Source organism: Carassius gibelio, chromosome B24 (genome assembly GCF_023724105.1).
Source record: "Carassius gibelio isolate Cgi1373 ecotype wild population from Czech Republic chromosome B24, carGib1.2-hapl.c, whole genome shotgun sequence".
NCBI lineage: Eukaryota > Metazoa > Chordata > Actinopteri > Cypriniformes > Cyprinidae > Carassius > Carassius gibelio.
The window spans coordinates 7,699,853-7,723,428 of record NC_068419.1 but is presented as its reverse complement, the minus strand read 5'-3'; the positions used below and the strand labels follow the sequence as shown (position 1 = coordinate 7,723,428).

At 35.4% G+C, this 23,576-nt stretch overlaps 1 protein-coding gene across 8 annotated transcripts in view; it reads right to left on the bottom strand.

Annotated features, from left to right (window-relative positions):
* tnikb (TRAF2 and NCK interacting kinase b) overlaps positions 1-23,576 on the bottom strand; it is a 64,682-nt gene that overhangs the window by 24,959 nt on the left and 16,147 nt on the right. For all 8 annotated transcript variants that reach the window (XM_052596146.1, XM_052596148.1, XM_052596150.1 and 5 more), the window contains exons 3-13: positions 13,662-13,718; positions 11,122-11,247; positions 9,043-9,153; positions 8,825-8,915; positions 6,579-6,709; positions 6,417-6,471; positions 6,250-6,328; positions 5,985-6,160; positions 5,011-5,077; positions 4,723-4,921; positions 3,298-3,414 (exon numbers count right to left, since the gene is read on the bottom strand). In XM_052596146.1, coding sequence (XP_052452106.1) covers positions 3,298-3,414; positions 4,723-4,921; positions 5,011-5,077; positions 5,985-6,160; positions 6,250-6,328; positions 6,417-6,471; positions 6,579-6,709; positions 8,825-8,915; positions 9,043-9,153; positions 11,122-11,247; positions 13,662-13,718 — 1,209 coding nt within the window. The remainder of the gene's footprint in view (positions 1-3,297; positions 3,415-4,722; positions 4,922-5,010; positions 5,078-5,984; positions 6,161-6,249; positions 6,329-6,416; positions 6,472-6,578; positions 6,710-8,824; positions 8,916-9,042; positions 9,154-11,121; positions 11,248-13,661; positions 13,719-23,576) is intronic.

Genomic DNA, 23,576 nt, shown 5'->3' with positions numbered 1-23,576 from the left:
TGATATACAAAAGGGCAAGTCTGTAACTGTAATCTGATCTGCCATATGATTTACAGGGAAGCATATACTTTTAGAGAAGTTTAATTTATAACCTGAAAAGTATCCGTACTCTTTTAATATTTTCACAATTTCGGAGATGCATGATAGTGGATCAGTTATATATAGTAACAAATCGTCAGCATAGAGAGAGACTTTATACTCTACACCTCTTCTTTTAATACCACTGATTAACTGTGATGATCTGAGTACTGATGATAATGGCTCTATAGCCAAAATAAATAGCAAAGGGCTAAGGGGGCATCCTTGCCGTGTGCCTCTGGACAAGGAAAAATATTCTGATATTATCCTATTTGTGACTACGGCTGCCTTAGGTTGATGATACAGTAGGTGAATCCAGGAAACAAATTTTGAGCCAAATCCAAATTTATCTAAAACAGCAAATAAATAGTTCCATTCGACTCTATCAAACGCTTTCTCTGCATCCAGAGAAATAATCACTTCAGGATTACCCTCTGACGCAGGAGAATGCACAACATTAAGAAGTTTCCTAATGTTAATGAAGGAGTGGCGCCCCTTTATGAAGCCTGTCTGGTCTTGTGAAATAATATCTGGTATTATACACTCCATTCTAGAGGCCAGTACTTTAGATAAGATTTTAACGTCTACATTTAGTAAGGAAATAGGTCTGTAAGAACTACAATCAAGGGCGTCTTTATCTGGCTTCAGAAGAACTGTGATATGGGCCTGTGTAAGGCTTGATGGCAGTGTTGATTGATCAAGAGAGTGATTGAACATATTAAGAAGCAAAGGGGACAGTTGTGAGGAAAATTTTTTATAAAACTCTACCGGGAACCCGTCTGGTCCCGGGGTTTTACCACTTTGCATGGCTCTAATTGAATCTTCTATCTCTTGAAGTTGTAGAGGTTTATCAAGATTGTTCTTTTGGTCTATATTAACTGTGGGCAGCTTAACATTAGCCAAAAATGTTGACATGAAAGAGTCAAACAACATGCATTTTTGTATGATCCCACTTACTTTGGTAAAATAATTAACATTTTACCGATTCTGAAAGGGGATCATCTGTAGATCTGTATAGTGGTAACATGCATGTGTACTTCCATTTAAAATTTATTCAGAAGGATTTCCAATAAATGCTGTTCTTTTGTACTTTATTCTTCAAAGAATAACCTTCCAAAAAAAATATTAAGCACCAAGACTATTTTCAGCGCTGATGATAATAATAAATGTTTTGAGAAACAACTCGGCATATTAGAATGATTTCTGAAATATTATGTAACACTGAAGCCTTGAGTAATGATGCTGAAAATTCTGCTTTGCTCTCACAAACAAATATTTCAAACTGCATTCAAATAGAAAACAGTTATTATAAATTGCAGTAATATATCAAAATTATAATTTTTTATCAAATGAATGCAGCCTTGGGGACTGGGGACTTCTTAGAAAAACTAAGCAGTTATTTGCAAAACTTGGTTTTTGGCAGCGTACAGTGTACAGAAAATAAAAGCAGAAAGAAATTACAAAAAGGTATCTGAAAAGAAAAGGTAGCCCTTAAACAAGAAAACAAGGCAAGGGAACTTTCTGGATTATATGTCTCTATGTGAAGGGCACTTTCATTATGTCACAAAGAAATGCTTTATAACAGAAAAGAAAATGCTGTGCTTTTTAGCATTAAAGGCTCTCTGAAAGCATTTTTATGGAATGACACTTAGGAAATATCTATCATATAAGCAAAATGATTACCAGACAAAAAGTCACTCAAAAGTCGTGCAAATGTATGGGGCAGTCCCTATGGTTAACAAGCTAACAGTGAGATCAGCTTTATTTGCAGCTGTTGTTGCTTCTGCTACTCTCTGATTACAACCGTTTCAACTGTAACTTTAAAGGAGTGGGGAAAGGGGTGTGTCTAATTCAAATTCAAATTCAGAATAGCTTAATGGCTAGCATCACTTAACTTCTGGCATGTTTTGGAACTGGTACAGTCATTCTTATTTGTCTCTGCACAGACTCTCACGCACAGCCCGTGAGATGTCCTCATTCACTATTGAGCAGAACTCGTGCATCCCAACCGCTTTTGAAAAGGGTGGGTGGGTGCTTTAAATATGCATACCATCCAGCAGAACATTTCCCTCTCTGGAGGAAGTGAGTCACAGACTGAAGACAATGCTTTAAATAAGGGATTGTGGCATGTGCGAGTCTGATATGCATATCTGAGAGGACACTTACAGTTGAGAACAAAGTGTGCAGGGCATTACACACGCATGCACGCTCACTTCGTACACATCTGCTTTAGAGAGTGTTCATTTGCCCTGGGATATTCCTATCAATAATGGTTGCATTTATGTTTACACGGAGAGATTGATCAAAAAACATTTTCATTGCTGTTTCCATTTAGTTTTTCACCAATATTCACCCTTTTTAATTTAAATAATCTGTTTCTCATGACAAATTACTGATCATCAACAAAGATAATTGTTACAATTACTATTTATATTAAAATATTCACAAATATTATGTTTTTATGGATTGCATATCAACAATGATCTTTTGAATATCATTAAAATAAAGAAAAATGGTTCTGAACATTCATACTATTTTGCATATTTGCAAAAAAAAAAACATTGCATGTTGTTCATAATACATATTAATTGATAATTAAATTAATGAATCATATTTATAGACTTTTTTGATACACAAACTTTAGTTCTGTGTTGTGTCAACTAGATATTTAATGTAAAATCTTGGTTCTAAATATTATATTTATATATATATATATATATACACACAAACACACACACACACATATATATATATATCAAAAAGTAGCAAAGTATTACATAAAATAAAACATACTGTAAAGTAAAATAAATCAGTTATTGAACACTAGAATATTGAAGTAACTGGTATGACCAAAAAAAAAAAAAACGTGGCCAATCTATAAATATGTGCCATGTATTAACAGAAAGTACATCTTGTCTCCATCTCTGTAGCGGTGAATCAGTGGGAGTCTGTTAGCGTGGAGTGTAGGCGTGTGAAGCCGCCACGTCACTTCATTTCTTCCCTTCCTGTTCATATGTGTTCAGTTGTCATTTCTGGCACTCTTTTTGCACAGTGAATAACGGGTTAGTTTGTAGTGGCAGAACAATATATAATAGCTCGAACAATTATGTACTGAAATAACTCTCTCAATCACTTCTTGCCCTCTTTCTTCTTTATCAATAAAAGTGACCAAAAAGCAGAATTAGGCATGTATGAAAGTGGATGTGCGTTTGTGTGTACCTGCTCCCTCTCAGCATGCCTCCTCTCCTCCTCTCTCCGGAGCTGCTCCATCTCCTCATAGCGCCGCCTCTGCTCTCTCTCCTGCTGTTTCCGGAGCTCTCTCTCCCGTCGCTGTTGCTGTGAGGTTGCAAACACATGTGCTCATTAATGAGCCTGCCATAAAATAAATCTCAGTGCCAAGCCCAACTATCAGCCCAGCTTCACAATGGAACACACAGTTCTCTACTTTTACCACTAGGTGTTGCATTAAAAAAAAAACAATGCATTTCGGTAGCCATGCTGAATAGTCTTTCCCCAGCAGGGGCTGCCGACAGGAGCTGTGCTGAAAGGAGGCGGCCTGACAGTGGACCAGCGGGAGACAGATGTGCTGAATGAGAGGTTGACGCCCTGCCGGGCCGCCTGATTCATCCCCACAGGTATTCGGCTCCCTCCCCTACATCACATAACTCAGGAATATCTCCACCGGCTCAATGACCGTCGTCTTTCTTTGTCTCCCATTTGAAGGATTCCCAAGATGTTGGGCAACCTTCCTGTGGACTGATCATGGCTCAGTGTCTCCCAGGGACTTTTAAAACGGCAGTCATTTCATGAGTCATTACACACACAAAATAGAGTACAGGAAGTGTGTGTCTGAGTATGACCAGAATAATAGCGAAGCATATTGTCTGTTTGTTTCAAGGAAAAACAATGCTAAATGCAAACAATAAAATGCAACTAAGCATATAATCATGCATGAGAGCAGAAGAAAATGCTTCCCATGTCTTTAGTTGTTGATGTCAGAGGTTGTGTAAGATTTTGGGTCAAATGCATCTTTTACTTTATAATAAGGCAACTACTTTTTTTTAATCCATACATCTAATGTTGTTGTTGTTAATTTGTTGGGTTATAACTTTATATTTAATGTAAAATCTAGGTCCTAAAGGAAAATCAGTTGAGAACGAGGAACAAGAATAAAATAAAAAGTAAAATAAAATTATATAAATACAAAATATACTATAATTAATTATGACCAATATATAACTTAAACACAGTATTAAAAATAAGACATTCAGATTAAATATTTAGCTTTAGACATCTTGCGGAAAAAGGTGCTTTAAATAATACAATACAAATATAATAATTATATATAAAAGCATGTAAATTAATATATTATAAATTTATTCAATTAAATATCAGATTAAATACTTATCTTAGAAGTGAAATGTTTTTTAAATAAAATAAATATAAAATACATTAAAATAAAATGTGCTTTACAAATATGAAATATAATAAATGTTAAACTAAATATAAATCAATACAATATTGTAAATATGATACAATTATATTTAGATTAGAAATGTACCTTTAAAGTTATTAATAGATCACTGTAGCGCAAAAGATTTCAGGAACATGTCTTTAAACGGTTTCTCGTCCATCTCCTCTTACCTCCTCTAGTCTCCTCCTTTGCTCCTTCTGCTCCTCGATGCGCTTCTGCCTCTCTGCCAGTAGTTGGCGCTTGTGTTCCTCGTTCTGTTGCTGTTCTAGCTGTTGTCGTCTCAGGGCTTCGGATCGCTCCTTATTGGCCAACTGCAGACGCAGGAAGTCCCGCCTCAGGGTCGATTCCCCAGGGACGTTTATGATAGAGCTGTAAGGAAGATGTTAAATCATCTTTAAGTCAGTCAGGTCTCCACTATACACACATGCATGTGTGTTACCGGAAAAAGGTCTATGTACCTCGGCTCTCCTATGTCTCGCTCTTCCTCCTCCTCTTCACTTCCACTGTACTCATACTCGGTCTCGTCTGAAAACACACACCATGGTAAGATGTAGGTTTTTAGATTTAAGGCAGATTCTGATAAGGACTGTTGTGACAAAACAACAACAACAACGGATACAAATTTGCATGAAAAATATTGTTATTTTTTTTAAGTTATTAAATAGTAGTCAGCTATTACTAAAAACAATATTTAGTGAATAATTTTATTTATGTTGATGATAAATACGATTACATTAAATAAAAAATAAAAAAAATAAGATGCATAATAAAATAATAATTCTCCCTATTTTTTCATTTCCCTCCCCCAAATATTTACCATTTTCTAGTTAAAAATAAATAAATCTCATGGAAACTTCCTGTTCATCAACAAATACACTGTTGCAAATAATATAATTTTAATTAAAATATTTATTAATATTGTGTTTTCAATTATTATTATTATTTGGTTATCATTGCTATCAATCAAAACAATAAATAAACAAATAAACAATAATTAAATTAATTTAGATGAATTAAAATACATTAAAAAGTCACAAATAAAATAAAATAAATAAATAAAATACGTATTCACTTTTGATAAAAATTTGCATGAAAAGTATTTAAGTCATTTGTTTTTAAAGTTATGAAACAGAAGTCTTACTAAAAATAATATTCAATTAATAATTTCATTAATTTATTAATGTATTTATTTATTTTGAAAATAAATAAAATAAAGAATAAAATATACATAATAAAATAAAATACTTTTTTTTCCCAGTTGAGTTTGACTTCTTCATCTGGTTTTGATAGGGTCTGACCAAAAGTACAATTTATTGTGATTAACTGGATGACAGGCACACTAAAAATAATGTTTGGTAAAGTTTCGTTTATGCATCAACAGGAAACAGCATTTACTTAAAAAAAAAAAAAAAAAAAAAAAAAAAACACTCACCCCTCTCTCCTCTCTTCTTTTTGGTCCGGTCAATGTGGTCTTTGAGCTGGATTCGGACCTGTCTCTCGTTGGGAAGGTCTTTGATGAAGGGATGTTTCATGAGCTGTTCAGTACTGGGTCTCTGGTTGTGATTCTTCACTAAACAGCTCTCAATGAACGACTGGAACTTTTTAGACCTAGAGAGAACCACAAACTGATCAGTTTCCCCCATTCTGAATCAGTTACAGATTACTGCAAATTCAATACACTGAGAGGTTCGACCTACCACTTCTTAGACTTGAGACGAGGCGCTGGGTTTCTGGGTATGAGGAAAAGCGCTCGCATCGGATGCATATCGCACAGCGCTGAGAAAACAGACAGGTGTTTGTGTTTAGCAATCACAGTGTTCATATAAAATGCATTTCAGATCATCCTGCATTGTGTTGGACTTACGAGGCGCTCCTTCTGCCATCTCAATAGCTGTAATTCCCAGCGACCACAGATCGCTCTATAACAAAAACAGTGCTGTTAGGATCTCTGTCTGAAGCCAAACAGGACCCTCACACAAAAGCAATCAGGTGTTGTAAGAGCATAATTAAGAATCGCTTGAAGTACCTTGAAGTCATATGTGGCGTCTGGGTTCTCATCACAGGCTATGACCTCTGGAGCCATCCAATACGGAGTGCCAATAAAAGTGTTCCTCCTACCCACGGTACGGTCCAACTGTGCACTCACACCAAAATCAACTGTTGAAAACACACGGGGAAGATTTGGCCTTAATGTGTCTGCGTGCAGTAACGAGAGGAGAGGTCTTTGATGAAGTGCATGCTGCCATCTGCCTCTGTGCCCCTCTTCCCTCATCACCGCAGGCAGTGTTGTCATAGCAACACTCCCGAACTCAAACCACTCGATGACAAGCCCTAATAACTCCAGAGGAGAGTCATGAGGTCCTCGAGACAGACGGAATCAGCCGACACTCCAACCAGTGTGAGGGATTATAAGCTTCTTAAAATGATTTACTGAAAAAGCGATCATCTACGCTGTTTTTAAAATGTAATTGTATCAAACAGAAATAAATTACATTTAAAAAAATATTTTAATAGAATAGTTATTTTAAACTGCAATAATATGTAACTTTTTCTGATCAAATAAATGCATGTTTGGCAAGCATAAGAGCCTTCTTTCAAAAACATTGGGAAATTAATTTTTGTATAAATAATAGAAAAAAACAACCTCATACTAAAAAAAAGCAACCTAATATTCATTATCTCACTCCAAAAAATTTATATTAGCTTAATCATGCAGAATCAGAGTCAAGCTAATAATTTAATATGTCAATGAGCTTGTGAATAGCTTAAGGACAAATGAATGAGTTTTTGATGAATATGTTTTTGAACAGGTTCTTGGAAATTAAACCTTCCTGCACAAACAGATTTAGTTAATTAAAATGAACTATTTGATCTTTTTTAGGGGTGGGCAATACACCAGTAAACAAGTTAACCAGTAGAAATTTGTCAACCAGTAGATTCTGGACTATTGTCTTTATCGTGATTAAAGGAACACTCTACTTTTTTAAAAATAGGCTCATTAACTCCCCTAGAGTTAAACAGCTGAGTTTTACAGTTTTTGAATCCATTCAGCTGATAATGTAAATAGTTTTCTGGTGTTGCATTATATCACTGCGCCTGCTGCACCCATGGTACGGCAGCAAAGTTCCTTGATTATTACGCATGAATGAGAAAATAGTTCCCAGTCATATCGGCCCATAAAATCGCAACGTTTCATTTTCCATCAGTCTTAGTACACGATGTAACTACAGAAGAGTCAAGCTGTAAATAGGAAAAATACAGAAAACTCTTTAGTCATTTATGAGTGAGATGCTAATGGTCTAATCAGATTCAATGATCTTTGCTAAGCTAAGCTAAAATGCTACCACCAGACCCGGAGATCAGCTGAATAGATTCGAAAACAGTACAACTTGACTTTTTCACTATAGGGCAGTTGGAAAATGAGCCTATTTCCGAAAAAGTGTTCCTTTAACTTGAGGTGTGCCGTAGTCACGAAAATGTATCTCTGCACACATTTTTAAGCATTAAAGTTTTTTTAAGCCATTTAAATGCAAACAACAGCACTACATGTGTGTTTCACATGAATCGGCTGCTCATAGAGCGTGCAAATATTTGTGTTGCTTTGTTTGCCTTCAATGGTTAAATACACATATACTTACATGAATGAGAATGCCAGATTTTGCAAGTATCCTCGTAAACATTAATTTAAGAAAATCTCTCACCGCTCTTGACTAAATCACTTTCGTATCTTTAATAATAATAAATTAAATTTACACAGTGAAATGCAGTGTTTTTGATTAACTTATACAATGTGTGTTGTATTTATTTATTGTAGAGTTTTTTTTCCTGTTGCTTGTAATTAGTTACTTATTTTAAGTGAGCTTGAGTGGGGTTTTTTTAGCCTTAAATTAGTTTTTCTGTGATACTGACAGTGGTGACAAGAATTATGGAATTTCTATGGTTACAAAAGCTTTGATGTCATAAAATTCTTAATAAAAGCAAAAATTGTGATTTAAAATTACTCATATTGCGATATAACATTTTAATTTTATCACCTTATGTGTTTGATTAGCACTTTACCTCGATTTTAAACCTCCAATGTAAGATTGAAAGAATAATGACATTTTATATTACAGGAAAAAAGCCTGTTTGTAGATTTTAGACACTACTAAAAACAGTTAAATTATCATTGTTGTAACTTTTAGTTAGTTTAACCTCAACACTAATTCATACACATTACAGGAGCTTCTTCTACTGAATGAACATTGCATTTGTCAGGGGGTGTGAACTCACCTAGTTTGACTTCCGCATTTTCCGTGAGCAAAACGTTCTGACCTTTGATATCACGATGAATGACCTTATGTTGATGCAAGTGGGTCAGACCCTATCAAAACCAAATGAAGAAGTTAAACTCAAGTGGAGAAGGTCAAATGAGGAAACACTCTTCAAAAAGAACACTTCTGGAAGCTAATAATGTCTTTCAGTGGCCCACACTACACACACACACTCACCCTGAGGATCTCTCTGCAGATGTAGGCCGTCCACTCCTCTTTCAGAGTGTTTCCTTTGGTGTTCTTTATCAGGTCTGTCACCGAACCAGCACCACAAAACTCCATCACCAGCTACACAACACGTCAACAAAATTAGGATAAAACCCAAGAAGCCACAAAAATGAGGAAAAATCTCATTCAGTAGAGATCTACATTGGTGCTGTCAAACAAACAGAATTGGTTGCATTATTTCCATCGAGAGGTCATGTGTGAATGGGATCCGATGTTGGAATGCTGGCTAATAATCCACACTTTCTTATGCTCATCAAGGCAGCATTTGTTTGATTAAAAATAAAATAAAATAAAATAAAATATTATATATATATATATATATATATATATATATATATATATATATATATATATATATATATATACACACACACATTGTGAAATATTGATGACAAAGCAGCATCATGTGACACTGAAGACTGGAGTAACGGCTGATGAAAATTCAGATTTGACCACAAGAATAAATTATATTTTAAAGTGCATTAAAATAGAAAACATTTTAAACTGCAATAATATTGGTTTGTTTTTCTGTATGTTTTGATAAAATAAATTAAGCCTTGAGCACAGTAAACTATAAAAAAAATTACAAATTTTTTTTTTACATAATAATGTTAATATCTCCAAGCAAAATAAATTTTTTAACATTAAGCAAAATGTCAATAAATAAATAAATAAATAAATAAATAAATGATGCATATGTCTACAAATGTTCTATTTTTTAGCTAAAGCAGCTTACAGTTTAAAGTGGCAGAACCAGTATTTTAATTAGATGCAACATTCGACACTCACACATACATGCAAATTCACACTTTTCAGCTGAAACTAGATCTATGAAAGACAACTTGTTCCAGGGCAACTTCATTTTCCCACTTTTAAGAAGTTCAAATGACAATATAGAAGTATTAGTGGTTTAAAAAAAAGGAATTTCATAGTTGTTTCCAGAGAAAAGCCTCCATCTAATAATTCTTGGTTTTCACTCAATAAAAGTGCCATGCAGTTTCTTTCCTATAGCCCAATCTTTCTCTTAACATTGGGTTTGGAAGTTTGCATGTCACTGCTCCCTACTATAACTCCGTTTTTACTTTGGCTTTACCTTATCTCCCAAGGCACTTAAATAAATAGAGCCATATTCTCTTTAAGGGTCCTCAGGGGCACAATAAAAGTCAATAAATGTAATTTCTGAGCACAATATGATGGTTTTTCTGAAACAATGATTGGTTTTGAATCTCTCTTGAGCTGGCCCTCAGATGGGTCCAAATATGTTTGGCCTCTGGGACTCTCCAAAGCCACGACTGCTGAGTTGGCAACATTGTTTTACTCTAAGGGAAATCCTTCTTACAGAGACGCCCAGTGGAGTGTGGTTGTGCTGACCACATGCTCCAGTGCTAGTAAATGTTTTCAGCATGTCACTTATCTTTCTGTTGCTGGGCAAAGAAAGCGAAAAAGCTCACCACAGAGGAAATGAGGCTGGCAGTTTGCGTTCAATGCATAGAGATGAAAACAACAAGGCCTAGGCAGCTATACGCAAAGTGTGAACATTGCGATTCTGTGTGACAGATCGGCAACGGTTGAAAAGTGTTACCTTACCAGTGATGAGAAAGCTATGTTTGAGGCTGTAGCTTCTTATGTTTAAGCATATTCCTGGTATTAATGTATGTTATGTATAAATCATAATCTTGAACTTTTCTGATTATGTCACTTAGGCTCCACAGGTTAGATTTGCCACACTGAAATATTTTTCCTCATTAAATATAAGAAAAGACCTTGAATAATTAAAATAAAACTAGTTACACCATAGTCAAACTTTAGTTTGATGTGGTTGCAAATCTTCATTTAAGATATAGCATGACAAAAAACTCAAATATGTAGTATGTAACAATATGAAAAATACTACCAAACTACTCAAAAAGTTAGAAACATCACTACTTTTAGCTTCCTAACACTGTATTGTATTACACACATTAATAATGAAACATTTACACACTCTAATACCATGATTCTTTCTGCCTACAATTAATTTAGACTGACCCAGAGCTGGTCATCCATGCCAGGTGGGTTCTTCTTGATGAAGGCACCATAGTAGGTGGCGATGTTTCGATGGTGGGAGTATTTTTTTAGCATGTTGATCTCAGCTTTGATCTCCTCCTCCTCATCCTGTCAAATAAAACACACAACACTTGAGACTTCGAGAGCAGGAAAATACCATGTTTCTTTGTCTTTGAGTGAGTCATTGTCAGGAAACTGTTCAACAGTGTGATTTACTACTGTACATAACAGCAAAAATATTACATTTATTATACGTAGTAATTCATATCACTGTTATATCCCTGTTTGCCACTATAATAACAACTAAATTTGGAGTAAAACTGTTATCAAACAGGTTTCCTTAAACACTCTATCCATCTGTTATTGGTCAGCCAGACAGATAGCCCCGCCCTAAACTAATGCCACTGGTTAAGACTGTTGCTATGTCCGGCTGATTAGAACAAGCATAAAACAAAGCAATGATTCTACAGTCCCTGTGAAAAAGAACCAACTTCTAAAATGGCATGAATATGACAATTTTTTTTTATAATAAAAAAAAGTATTTTGAACATAAAATAACAATACCAGGCATTTTTGTCACTTTTACATTTAAATGGCTAATATATAACTTTAAGTAAATAAAAAAATTAAGGTGTCAGTTTATTTTAAGGTCTAATTCTCACTATTAATTAGGGATGCACCGAATCCAGATTTTTTGGGTTCGGCCCAATACGAAACCAAATACCGAATCCTACTCGCATCCTTATTCCATTAACTCAGTAAAACACATTAAGTAAAAAACGTCACACAGCAGTGTATTTTTCATTTTATTTTAACTGTAAAAAAAAAAAAAAAAAAAGCAACATTATGCCAGGATGACAAGTGGGAAAAACTATTTTGACAATTACAATAAGCCTATGCTTACCCAAGTACAAACCAAACCAGTGCAACAATGCAAAGAAAAGTGTTTTTCTTTTCTTTTTTAAAATCAGAATATGTTTGGTGACTTAACTGAAATTAATGTTATTGAACATTTACTCAATAAACATGGATAGTAGGCCGTTTAGTTTTCATTTATAACAGAAGCCTAGGCTACGATTAGAATAGTAGCCAAATATTATGAAAAATATTACGGAAAATCAAACATCTCCTGCATCATAATTAAATTAACGTGAAACCTCTAACCTTTTCACATGAAATGAGAGTTTCCTTTAAAAAAACCAAGACGCTTTGAATTAACAGGTGATAGCCGGTTGCAAGTGTGAGAACGAATGTCCCCAGCAGTACTGAAAAGTTTCACTGGGTACAGAGGTTGGTTGCGCACAGAGGTATATCTTTGCCGTTTTTGGCAGCAGTGGAAATCACTGCTGGTTTGTTTTCCACCACTGAAGAGAAAATTGAACATGTAGCTCGACTTGAATCGCCTTCTTTTGATTGAAAGTACTGCCAAACAAAACTTTTTTTTTTGCTTAGGAGTTACATTTTCTGATTCTCACAGGGGCTGTTTACATAGAGTCTTTTATGCGCAAAAGTTACGTTTTTTTTTATTATTGGCGCACGGTATGCGCGCTCATAATGGAAGAGACGCGCTCGTTTTTTCAAGGCGCGTCTGCACCTCTTGGAGTTAAAAACTGCTCAACTTTTCAGGATGCAGAAAGTTCACCGCAGGTCATTTGACAAGAACCAACTCAATCAACTTCCTTCGGGGTGAAATTCCCTGTGGTTTTTGCGTTTGGAAGAATGCCCAAACACTGCAGCGTGTTTTACTTTTCTTCGTAAATAATTCTTTTAGCAGAGTTACAGAAAGGGTTTTTTGGTGGTGGAAATCCATTGCTGAAATGTCCTTGTTGTAACGGAGATCACAGCTGATGGTTGCTTTGCAACGACAGACGCCTCAGGTGCGCAACTGCCCGAGCACTTTGGAAACGGTCCACATGTAAACACCTTCACGTAATCAACAGCCGTGTGACGTCGACCAGCATAGCGCAAGCCTAGAATTTGGTTCGGTGGGAAAAAAATCTAAGGTTCAGCCGAAACCGAACCCCGTCAAAAAGCCCAGTATTCGTCCGAATCCGAATTCTGGATTCGGTGCATCCCTACTATTAATACATTATTTTGGCTAAATAAACTACTAATTTGCTGCTCATTTATATTTAGTAAAGGAGTTGTTAAGATAGGTATAGGAAAATTAGTGTATTAATATAATAATTAATATGTTCATATTTTTTCTATTAATAACATAAATAAAATATTTTAAAAGTTAACATTTTTACATATTTAGCTTTCAGTAAAATAAAAAAATATATATTCATAATTAAAATATCCAAAATGCATCTGAACGGATGGCCTGCCCATCTCAGGGCTCACACACACACACACAGACACACACACATTCACACCTACAGGCAATTTATAGTAGGTAAAGCATGACACATTCATGTTTGTGTTTAAATTACATCATGCAACAAGCAAAGAGTGAAAGTGTAAAAGTAAAACCAACATGGAGAGAAACAGGAAACCGAGGCAGCTACTTGCGCTCTTACCCCTGTGACATCCATGACCTTGATTGCAGCAAGCTGGCCGGTCTTAACATGACGTCCCTGTAGAGAGAAAGATAAGAGAAAGGACATGCCATTCATGAGCGTCATACAAACATAACACTGGCATTATTGAACATGTGGTAATGGGATCTATCTGTGGCAGAAGAATAGGTGGATGTAAGCCTCTGGCACGCGGCATGATTATGTAACAGCATAAAAAAAACACACACACCCATAAACAGACACACGCTTCCTAGAATGATTGAAACAGACCCAAATACCTGTGTGAATAATCTGTACAATTTCATGTTTGTGAATGTGTGTGTTACAGTGCCACCAGATGACAACTCGAATCTCAAATCTCCAAAAGCGTTATGCAACCGAAGGAATCTGGAAATGGAAATCACTGTCCCAGGTCTGCCCCAATTCCCTCATGTTTACCTGTTAAGTTGCTAACTTCCCCCAAGCTCAATTTGATTTCATAACCAGAAACGAGAGAAACAGACACGGTGGACGCATATCATCTGCGCGCTCAGCAGGTCCCGTGTTTTGGGACAATAGCGGGAGATACGGCAGCAGATCTGAGCAGAAGTGCATTCATCTGAACACCAGAATCACCCAGTGTGTGCTCTTCAGAATGAATTATGCACACTTCATCTCCTCACCCAACACACTCCCACTGCTTTTATTCTGAGCAGAGGAGATGTTTCAGCAAGAGAAGGAGGGGAAGAGCGAAAAAGGGGGGAAGGAAATAGGATGACATGAGGAAAGAGCGTCATACTAGTCCCACCAGTGCTCATTAACAACTTCAACCGCTACTGCAAAGTATTAACGAGTGGAGAAACCCGCCAAAACCACAGGGCAATATAAAAATCAACAGAGTCAATGTGAAGATCACTGAATAGGGGACTTTTATCATATTTTAATAAACACTGAAACACATAGTTCAAATAGGACTCACATCATTTCGTAAAGCCATTTTCACCATTAACTAACTATACTGAGCATCAAATAACTATTTTTAATAGTGGTCAACCAAAATACCAATATTTTTCTTCTATTTTTGGTATCATCTGATAAGTGTTGGAAACGAGACTGTAGTATTAATTTTTATAAAATTTTTTCAAAAACTTTCCTCAATTAGGAAATATTAGGTCAAATAAATATACATTTATTGCAGCATGTTTTTTTTTTTTTAGATCACTGACAAGCTACGCAATATCACGTTCATTATCGAAGGCGACTCATCTGGGATAATGAACGCAATATTGCGTAGCTTGTCAGTGATCTACGGCTCTGTCTATTAAATGCCGCTCCATTTAAAAGCAAGTGATGGCGATGTAGCGGTAATCACAGAACTGGATTTACTGGATTTACTGACTAGGTGTGCATGATCATATTGTTAGATATATCGCCCAACCGCAGTACACTCTTCTGCGTCAGCCGCGACACAAGGATATGTTTGCTACATGTATTAATGCTTTGATTTGAATGAAAACATCACATCCATACAGCGCGGCTGACACAGAAGAGCGTACACAGTTTGCGTTCAGCAGATGCTGTTCATTTTTTGTTCAAGTCGTTATTTTTGTTTTCTTGTACAAAAAGTACTCTCGTTGATTCGTAACATTATGGTTGAACCATTTATGGCAGATAAGATTTTTCTGACGATGTCTTTCATACTTTTCTGGACCTTGACAGCGTATTTTACTTGGCATTCTATGGGATAGTCTCAAGCCTCCCGGTTTTCATCCAAAATATCTTAAATTGTGATCCGAAGACGAACTAAGCTTTTAAGGTTTTGGAACGACATGGGGGTAAGTGATTAATGACGAAATGTTAATTTTGGGGTGAGGTATCCCTTTAAGTATCATTTACATTAGCTTTATATTTAAGCCATCCTGCTCAAAGACAGAGGTTCCAAAACCTATTTTGTCAGCTAAACCTTACGGACAGAAAGTAACCCAAGATTTTTTAAGTTAATATTTAAATAATTTAACAAAAATGAAATGTTGTAAAGTTCGGTCCACAAAAATTTAAGAAAATTATGCAAACGTGAAAGTTAATAGTGTTTCCAAATACATGTTAAGCATTGTAGCCTCTCTGAAAACAAGGCATTACAAGCTGCACACGTGAATTTCAGTGATTGATTTATTTTTTTTATTAGCTTTTCATCAACTCACAAATGCCCTACAGTTCCCTCATAAATCTTGTTTGGTTAACCAAAGATAAAAAAAAAATATCCACATTAATTGTTCTATAATTTTTAAGTGTTTCTTCCCATGCTGTGGGTTTTAGGTGATTTCTATGCCGTTTCTAAAGTGGTCTGAATGGATTTCCTAGCCTGTTCTGGGCAGTTGCTTTCGATATGGCTTGGTAGTTTTGAAGCTTTTGAACTGGAAAAAATGTTGGCTAGACAAAAATGTTGGCTTATTTGAAGACATCTGTGACAAAACCCATGAGCCAATCATCATGATAATACATCTGACTGAAAGTAATAAATTATGCTGGCATATTAATGAATCAGATGTGTGGACGTGGTGAATGGGTGCATGTGTGATGGGTTTGCACCTTACAGCTCCACGTCTCTCCTGACGTGGAGATTCACAGGGCCGACTGCTAACCGGAAAAACCATCTGCCATCTTGACAGAGATTAACTGAAAAGTTCTGGACCGTTGACGTGTAAGATAAGACTGTCCTCAATTGCCATAAGCCATGAAAAAAGCAAGACGCAAATGTCCCGCCTGTGCAGTATTAATGATAAACATAACTGTGCGCAGAATGGAATATTACCATACTGCACATATATGCCGTACATTGAGCAATATTTTTAGAAACAATATGCAAAACAGTCAGCAAAATGCAACAGAAAGTTTTGTTCACTGTTGTCACATTATCTCATTACATTTCATGATAAACTTGACTGTATTCATCCAAATAACCGTATTTATTTTTAAAATAACTGCAATTTTGCATTTTAGTAAGCAAGTACATGTTATGTATATAACTATTATTCAACACCTTGAAGCAAACCACATTTTTATATAAAAAGGTCTTAAATTTTGACGTCTAGTCAAGTAAATTTGACTTAAAAAGGTAGGTAGTTGAGATTTTAATGCAATGTCAGCATCTCATACTATTCTCATGGCAAGAGTTTTCTAACAATTGTACAGTTTAATCAAATGAAAATGGAAAAAAAAATTATATACAATTTATAAAATGTGTAATAAAAATAATAAAATATCAGCACCAATAGTTTTGGGCAGAGTGCCGACATATCTTGCCATTGCACTTTGGGTAGTCCCAAGTTAGAAACCCTGACTCAAGGACCTGCCCTGATCCTACCCACCCTCTCTCTCATAATAAAAGTCAAAAAACACCAAAAATAAATCTTAAAAATAAATAAAAATAATAGAAACAGGATCAAATAAAATCAAAAGGTGTTTTAAATATGTATATGATAAACATTCTAAATCTTTTTTTCTGTTAAGTTCTTATTAAAATAAATGAACTAAAAGAAAGAGATATAAAAATGGAAATGAATGATAAAGTTGAGTGCAATGCATCATAGGAATATATATGATATATATTGCCCATTTGCAATACGAAAACTTAAAATAGATTCAGACTGCACTTATGTAGTATGGTATGCATAAACTATACTGCAAAAATAGTAAATATGGTTTTGAACAAAACTACATAACACAATTTCAACAAAGGCACAGGATGCTTTAGGCTTATTAAAAAAAAAATATTATAAAAAGATTGGCTTTTCCAGAGTCATCAGCAGATTTTTTTTGTAGCCTGTGTGTGAATGAATGCTTTTAGAATCCAAACAGATAAGCACACGATGCAGTCACAGAACCCTTCTAATCTAGACTGGCAGCTGAAATGCATACGGAGGTCTGTTCCCATTATATCTGAAATGACTTTAAATGGCTATCGGAGAGCTTGCAGTAGTAATGCATTGTAACTGCTGTGAGGAAGACATTGCTGTGCGGTTTCATCATCACGACTGCTATTGGCTATACTCAACACTCCAGTTGTGAGAACTAAGACGGTATCTGCTGGAGGGTAGGGAAGCCAAACAATAGCAATAACAGCCATATATATGTCTTTGTAGAAGTCGTGAAAACGGAACAGTTATTATTGTACAATCAGGATCAGGAAGTCATTTGTCACTGCAAGCCTGCTGTGTTTGGACCTCTTAACTGTAGACACAGGGTGCCAGTGCAAAAAAAAAAAAAAAAAGCACATCGCACCACTTCCTCTCTGTAGCCTAGCAACAGGCCTGGAAGGCGGAGGAGGCTTGTGATTTTCACACTCGTCTACAGACAGCTCCTCTTGTTCCTGAGACATGTGACCTAGTGTGACCCTCTCAGCTCGGTCTCTGAGAGAGCTTTGGAGACGCCAGAATTTCTTCACTCAACTTCCATTCAGAGAACAGCCTTCAAAAGACCACATGCCCTGCAGTCACTTACGGAATGCAGGAAGTTGGTGTTTTATTTAGAGCCTCATTGTGGAAGCTTCCTTATTTAACCGTAAGCTTTGTGTTTATCGCATAATGTATGGGTGAGAAGAACATGCAAAGCCTTCACTCAAACGCTGGACATAGGTTTCTAGGTGCTATGTTGAAAAAACAGTGCTACAATGCTAGGGTGTTGTGGGTGGTTGCCAGGGAGTTGGTATGTGGTTGGTAAGGTTGTTTTTTCTCTAACTCAAAACACATCCTTCCAAAATCAAATCAGTGGGTTGTCTGAACAACTGAGGATCCCCAGTGTTTATAAATTATGCATTTTTTTGTTTTAATTTAGGTTATTGTTTGGAAATTGTCTTGACATCTAACTGGAATAAAAGAGATACACATTTTTGGTAACACTTAAGCCTTTATGTATAATGCATTGTAAAGGGTAAAATGCATTATTTATTTTTAATGTGAATTAAAACACATTATTTATCATCATAAATTATTATAACAATTTAAAATTCATAGTGGAACAATGAATTTATAAGTGTTATGATGTATTAACTCTGGTTACAATTAGGTTACACCATAGAAGGTGCATTACTATGAAAGCATAAGGTTATCAAAATTTATTTTGAAATGTAATATGCAAAATCACAATGCAATATGCAAAATAGCAATGTATTTCTGTAATTAAATGTGCATTTTCCCATACATGTGCAACATTTAGTGCAAAATGAAAATAAAAATTCAATTTTATAATTTACATTTGACATTTTCTACGCTAGTTTTAATATGTAAATTAAAAACATATTTTAACGCTTTGTAAGTTGCAAAATGAAAATGAAATTGTATTACCCAAACTGATTAGCTATGTTTAACATCTCCAAGCAAAAACTGTAGCGAATTTATCATTTAAATGCCATTAATCCTAAATTTATTTAGAGTTATGGGCTGGACACTTGAGATTGCATTTACATTATGAGAACACATAATACCTGTAGCAAAATGCAGCGTGAATTAAAAAAATTGAGATTTAAATGTCTTTTATTTTTCTTAAATGATTGACACTTACACTTAAAACATTTCAATTGCATTTTCATGAAATACCCTTTGAACAGTGTAGACTAGTCAATGTGGATTTGAAAATGCATTCCGAGCCGATCACGCCCCCAACCTGTCAATGATTATATCAAGGTGTGGCTTGGCAACAAGACGCACAATTGGTCAATATTCCCCATTAACCAAACGCTTTTCACTTGCCTCAGTATCTCTGTTTTACACTCCGATTGATTAACAGCATGAACATTCTTTAAAACATCTTCTTTTGTGTTCCATAAAAGAAAGTAAAGCTGGTTTGGCTGATTAAATGACGACAATTTTCTTTTTGTGTGTATGTGTGTGAACGATCCTTTAAGGGGGTTTGTTGACATGATGCTTTCTTATAATCTTTAAGTGCATGAAAAGAAAGCTCACAAGCTTTGATAAAAGTGCCCACATTTCTATCTTTCTCCTTCATAACAGATTTCTCTCAAAAGCAATGTCATGTGAGTGGGAGATGAGCGGTCCCACCGCAGCACATCCTGACCCAGAACCTATTTCTTCTAATACAGGGCACGTTTTTAATGGCTTTCTGGATCTCCCAAAATGGCGCCCCACCGGAGAAAGGGCTGTGTGGGATTCTCTGCAGGGACTCAGAGCAATCAAACTTCTGAATTTCTTGAAATGAAAATTCACCATGTATATATTTTCTAAATGCATGTTATAGCCTAGATCTTATTGCGAACAATTCATTTATGCATATGCTTGATTTTTTGACTACAGACTTCTCACTGAAGACGTACGCAGGACATCTCCAACAAAGCTTCAACAGGTTCATTTTCTCAAAAACCAATAAACAACTTTATTTAACCACGTCCCTGCTCTATAATGTTTCTTTTTCTATAATCCATAACTCCAGTGTTTGGCCTATACCTGCATCTAGTCAAATATAATAATCAATACTTCTTAAATGCTCATCTGTTCCTGCAGGTCAGCGAGGTCATAACCTAAGACCCTTGGACTAATTAAACTGCCTTGCAGCAATCCAAGAGTTCAAAGATCCCCCGTTAATAAGAATAAGACCACTCCGCAATCATCTCTCTTTCTGTGTTGACCCAAATAGACAGATCTGGAGGCTAAGTAAAGTGAACACGAGGCCCTTTTTTCAGGACCACAATTACAGTACAAAAGCACCATGTTAAGATGAGCTCCGCAAACTCCAGCAGAGAGGCGGAGTCACGCTGCTACAGCTCTACAGAGTGAAGCAGAAGACATCTGTTTAACAAGACCGACTCAAAAACAAAAAGGGCTCTGCTAAGGACCAGTGCATTTATCTTTTATGCAACTTACTTTTAAAGAAATTTCTTACAAAAAAACCCTGAAACGTCTGATGACCTTTTCTGTAGTATTTTGCATTGCTTAGTTATGGTAAAATATGCTGTTTATTGACATTAATTCAAAAGAGAAAAGTCATTTTTTTATATTCAATTTAATAAAAAGTTAATATAAGCAGTCGTATGTTCACTGTGGCTGCATTTATTTGAACAAAATACAGTAAAAACAGCAAAACTATCAAATTTTAGTTCTTAGTATTTAAAATAACTGGTGACAAAGCTGAATTTTCAGCATCATTACTCCAGTCTTCAGTGTCACATGATCCTTCAGAAATCATTTAAATACCGTATGCTAATTTGGTGCTCAAGAAACATTTCTTATCATCAATGTTTAAAACATTTGTGCTGCTCAATATTTCTGCAAATACTTCGACGCATTGATTTTTCAGGATTCTTTTATAATCAGTGCCTTAAAAGAATTAAAAAAAAGAAAGAAAGAAATGCATCATCAATATTCAAATGATCATTCTATGTGAGTGAAGCAAAGCAAAACAACTATCTGAAATGACATTACAAATCCACTAGTTAACTGAATAGATAAAAGATGACTATAAATGTTACATTCTACTTAAGATAACTAATGACTGATTTCACATTAAAAAGAAAGCAACTCAGAGTAATAGATGAAAGGACTCTCATAATGAAGCAATTCAAATCAACAGTCTGACTCAGAGAAGAGGAATGCTATCTTATCAAATCAGGAAAAAAGTTATGGGTGTCAACAGAAAAACTGTTCAGCAATACATAAATACCATGATTTGTAATTTCCCTTCCTCTATTATTACGTTCACATTAAACATTCAGTCAAATCATGGCTGATTGCGACCTGAATGCAGCTTCACCAAAGCCACCAGAATGTCATCAACAAAATGTCTAATTTGGTTTAAAAACTACTCGGCTTCCACATACAGAGGATAATAAATGAATTCCTGTGCCGTTTTAAATAACACCAGAATTCAGTGAGAGAGAGACACTATGCTTTCTTCATCGCTCACCAACAGACACCGAAATATACCTTTATGTAAAATAAAACCTACATTTCGCTGCCATTTAACAGACTACCTGTTTATTCAAGCCTTGGTAATCAGGATGCGGTACAGAGGCAATGTCTGGATTATATGTTTGCCAAGGAAATCATAACTACTACTATTGCTCACACTATTGCTAAGCGTTAAACTTTGGTGAGTAATTCATCCTGTTCAGTCTGTTATGGATATGAATTATACTTCCAATGGTTTGGCTTGTTTGAGGTGCACTATTACTTTGCTAAGCCATCTGACTTACAATTAAAAGAAAAGCCATGAAATACTTGCTTTAAAGGAGGGTTGGACATTAAGCAACCACCAAGTGAACATTCAATACACCCCAGCAACCAACCAGAAACCATAAATCAACACTAAAGCAACCATCCAGAGGACCCTGATCCTGAAGCTGTACATAGATTTCAGTTTTTCTACTTCAAAATTTCACATTTAATTAAATCAAATGGGTTTTTCTTTTTAATTAATCAGTGAAAATTGTTTCTACAGATTTTTTTTTCAGTGCAAGAAAGCAAGCCACAACTCAAATTTTCTTCCTGGACCGATATGGACTAGACAGTTGTTTTTCTTAGTTTATTTCCTTCTTCCTTTGTTCTTTTTCATCTCTTCTCTTTATCCTTTTTCCATTCCCAAATTTAAAAATAAAAAAAAATTAAGCATAAAGACTCATCTGCCTATTAAATAGCCAAAAGGCTTTATCTGTTGGTTAAAGGCCGCTGTGATTGGACAAAAATCTGTGCAGTGCAGTATGAGTCATCAATGAGTTATTACTCCAGAAGAAAATTATAAGAAATTTAAAATGCATTTATCGGCTAAAAAAGCTGGGTAGATTGCTTACCAATTGTAGTACGTTACTGATTGCAAATTACATTACAAAAATTTTATTCTTCTCCCAGAGTTACTGTTTTCGCCATTTTGAAGAGTACCACATACCATAATAAAGGTAATCAGCCTTGTTTACATTCAGTAAAAAGAGCACACATGCTGAATGTAAACAGTGTTCATTACCTTGATTACGTTCTGGGGTACTCTCCAAAATGGCGGAAGATGGTATAGATATATATATCTGTAAGATGGCACATCTTTTTAAATATCTGAAAGTAACATCTGTCAGCTTTTTTGGTCATTTAGTGTTTCTGTAAAAAATGGGATAAAACTAACAATAATACTGATAAAATAATAATAGTAATAAAATTCTACTAATAAGAACAATATAAAAATGCACTAAGGATTAACAAGCTGCTGGATTCATGAATATTAATCAGGATGTCTGCGTTTGCTCAAACTGATTCGCTGAAATCAAAACAGGCCAGGGACGATAATAGCAGAGCCGTAGAGGGAGATACGGCTCTGAGATCTAGAGATCTCTCTACGGCTCTGGATAATAGGTGAGCTCCAGACAAAGCTGAAGAATTCCAAAGGAATGCTGTTGTTTAGACAGGAAAAAACACAGATCGCTTGACAGAGTGAAACTCTGAAGTGGGTCTGGCGACTGAAAATATAGGTATCTGTGCTAAATAGTGTTGGTCCACTAGACGATGTCATCATCCATCACCAATGGCTGATAGACATCATGATGTTGCACCGGCATCGTTTATTATTATTTAAAATGTAACATACTCTAACTATGAGTACTTTATGAGTAATTCAGATTACATGTAATCGGTTACTACCCAGCTCTGTCAGCTAAAAGTATCAATATTAAGTATGGAGTATAATAGCATATAAATTGACTGCACAAAACCTGTTGAAGAACGCCAAGATCCCATAAAAACTCAGAGATTGCACTCAGAAAACATGGCAGAGGAATTATTGGCAATGAGCATATTCAATCAATTAATAAGGAATGACAGTACGTTTACGCCCTGATTCAGCTGACAAATTAGCGAATTCCCCTGTCTCAAATGATTTTGAATTTTTCTTCCTTCTTCACACTTTTTCTCTTTCACTCTTATTAACACATGCTAAGTATACTAT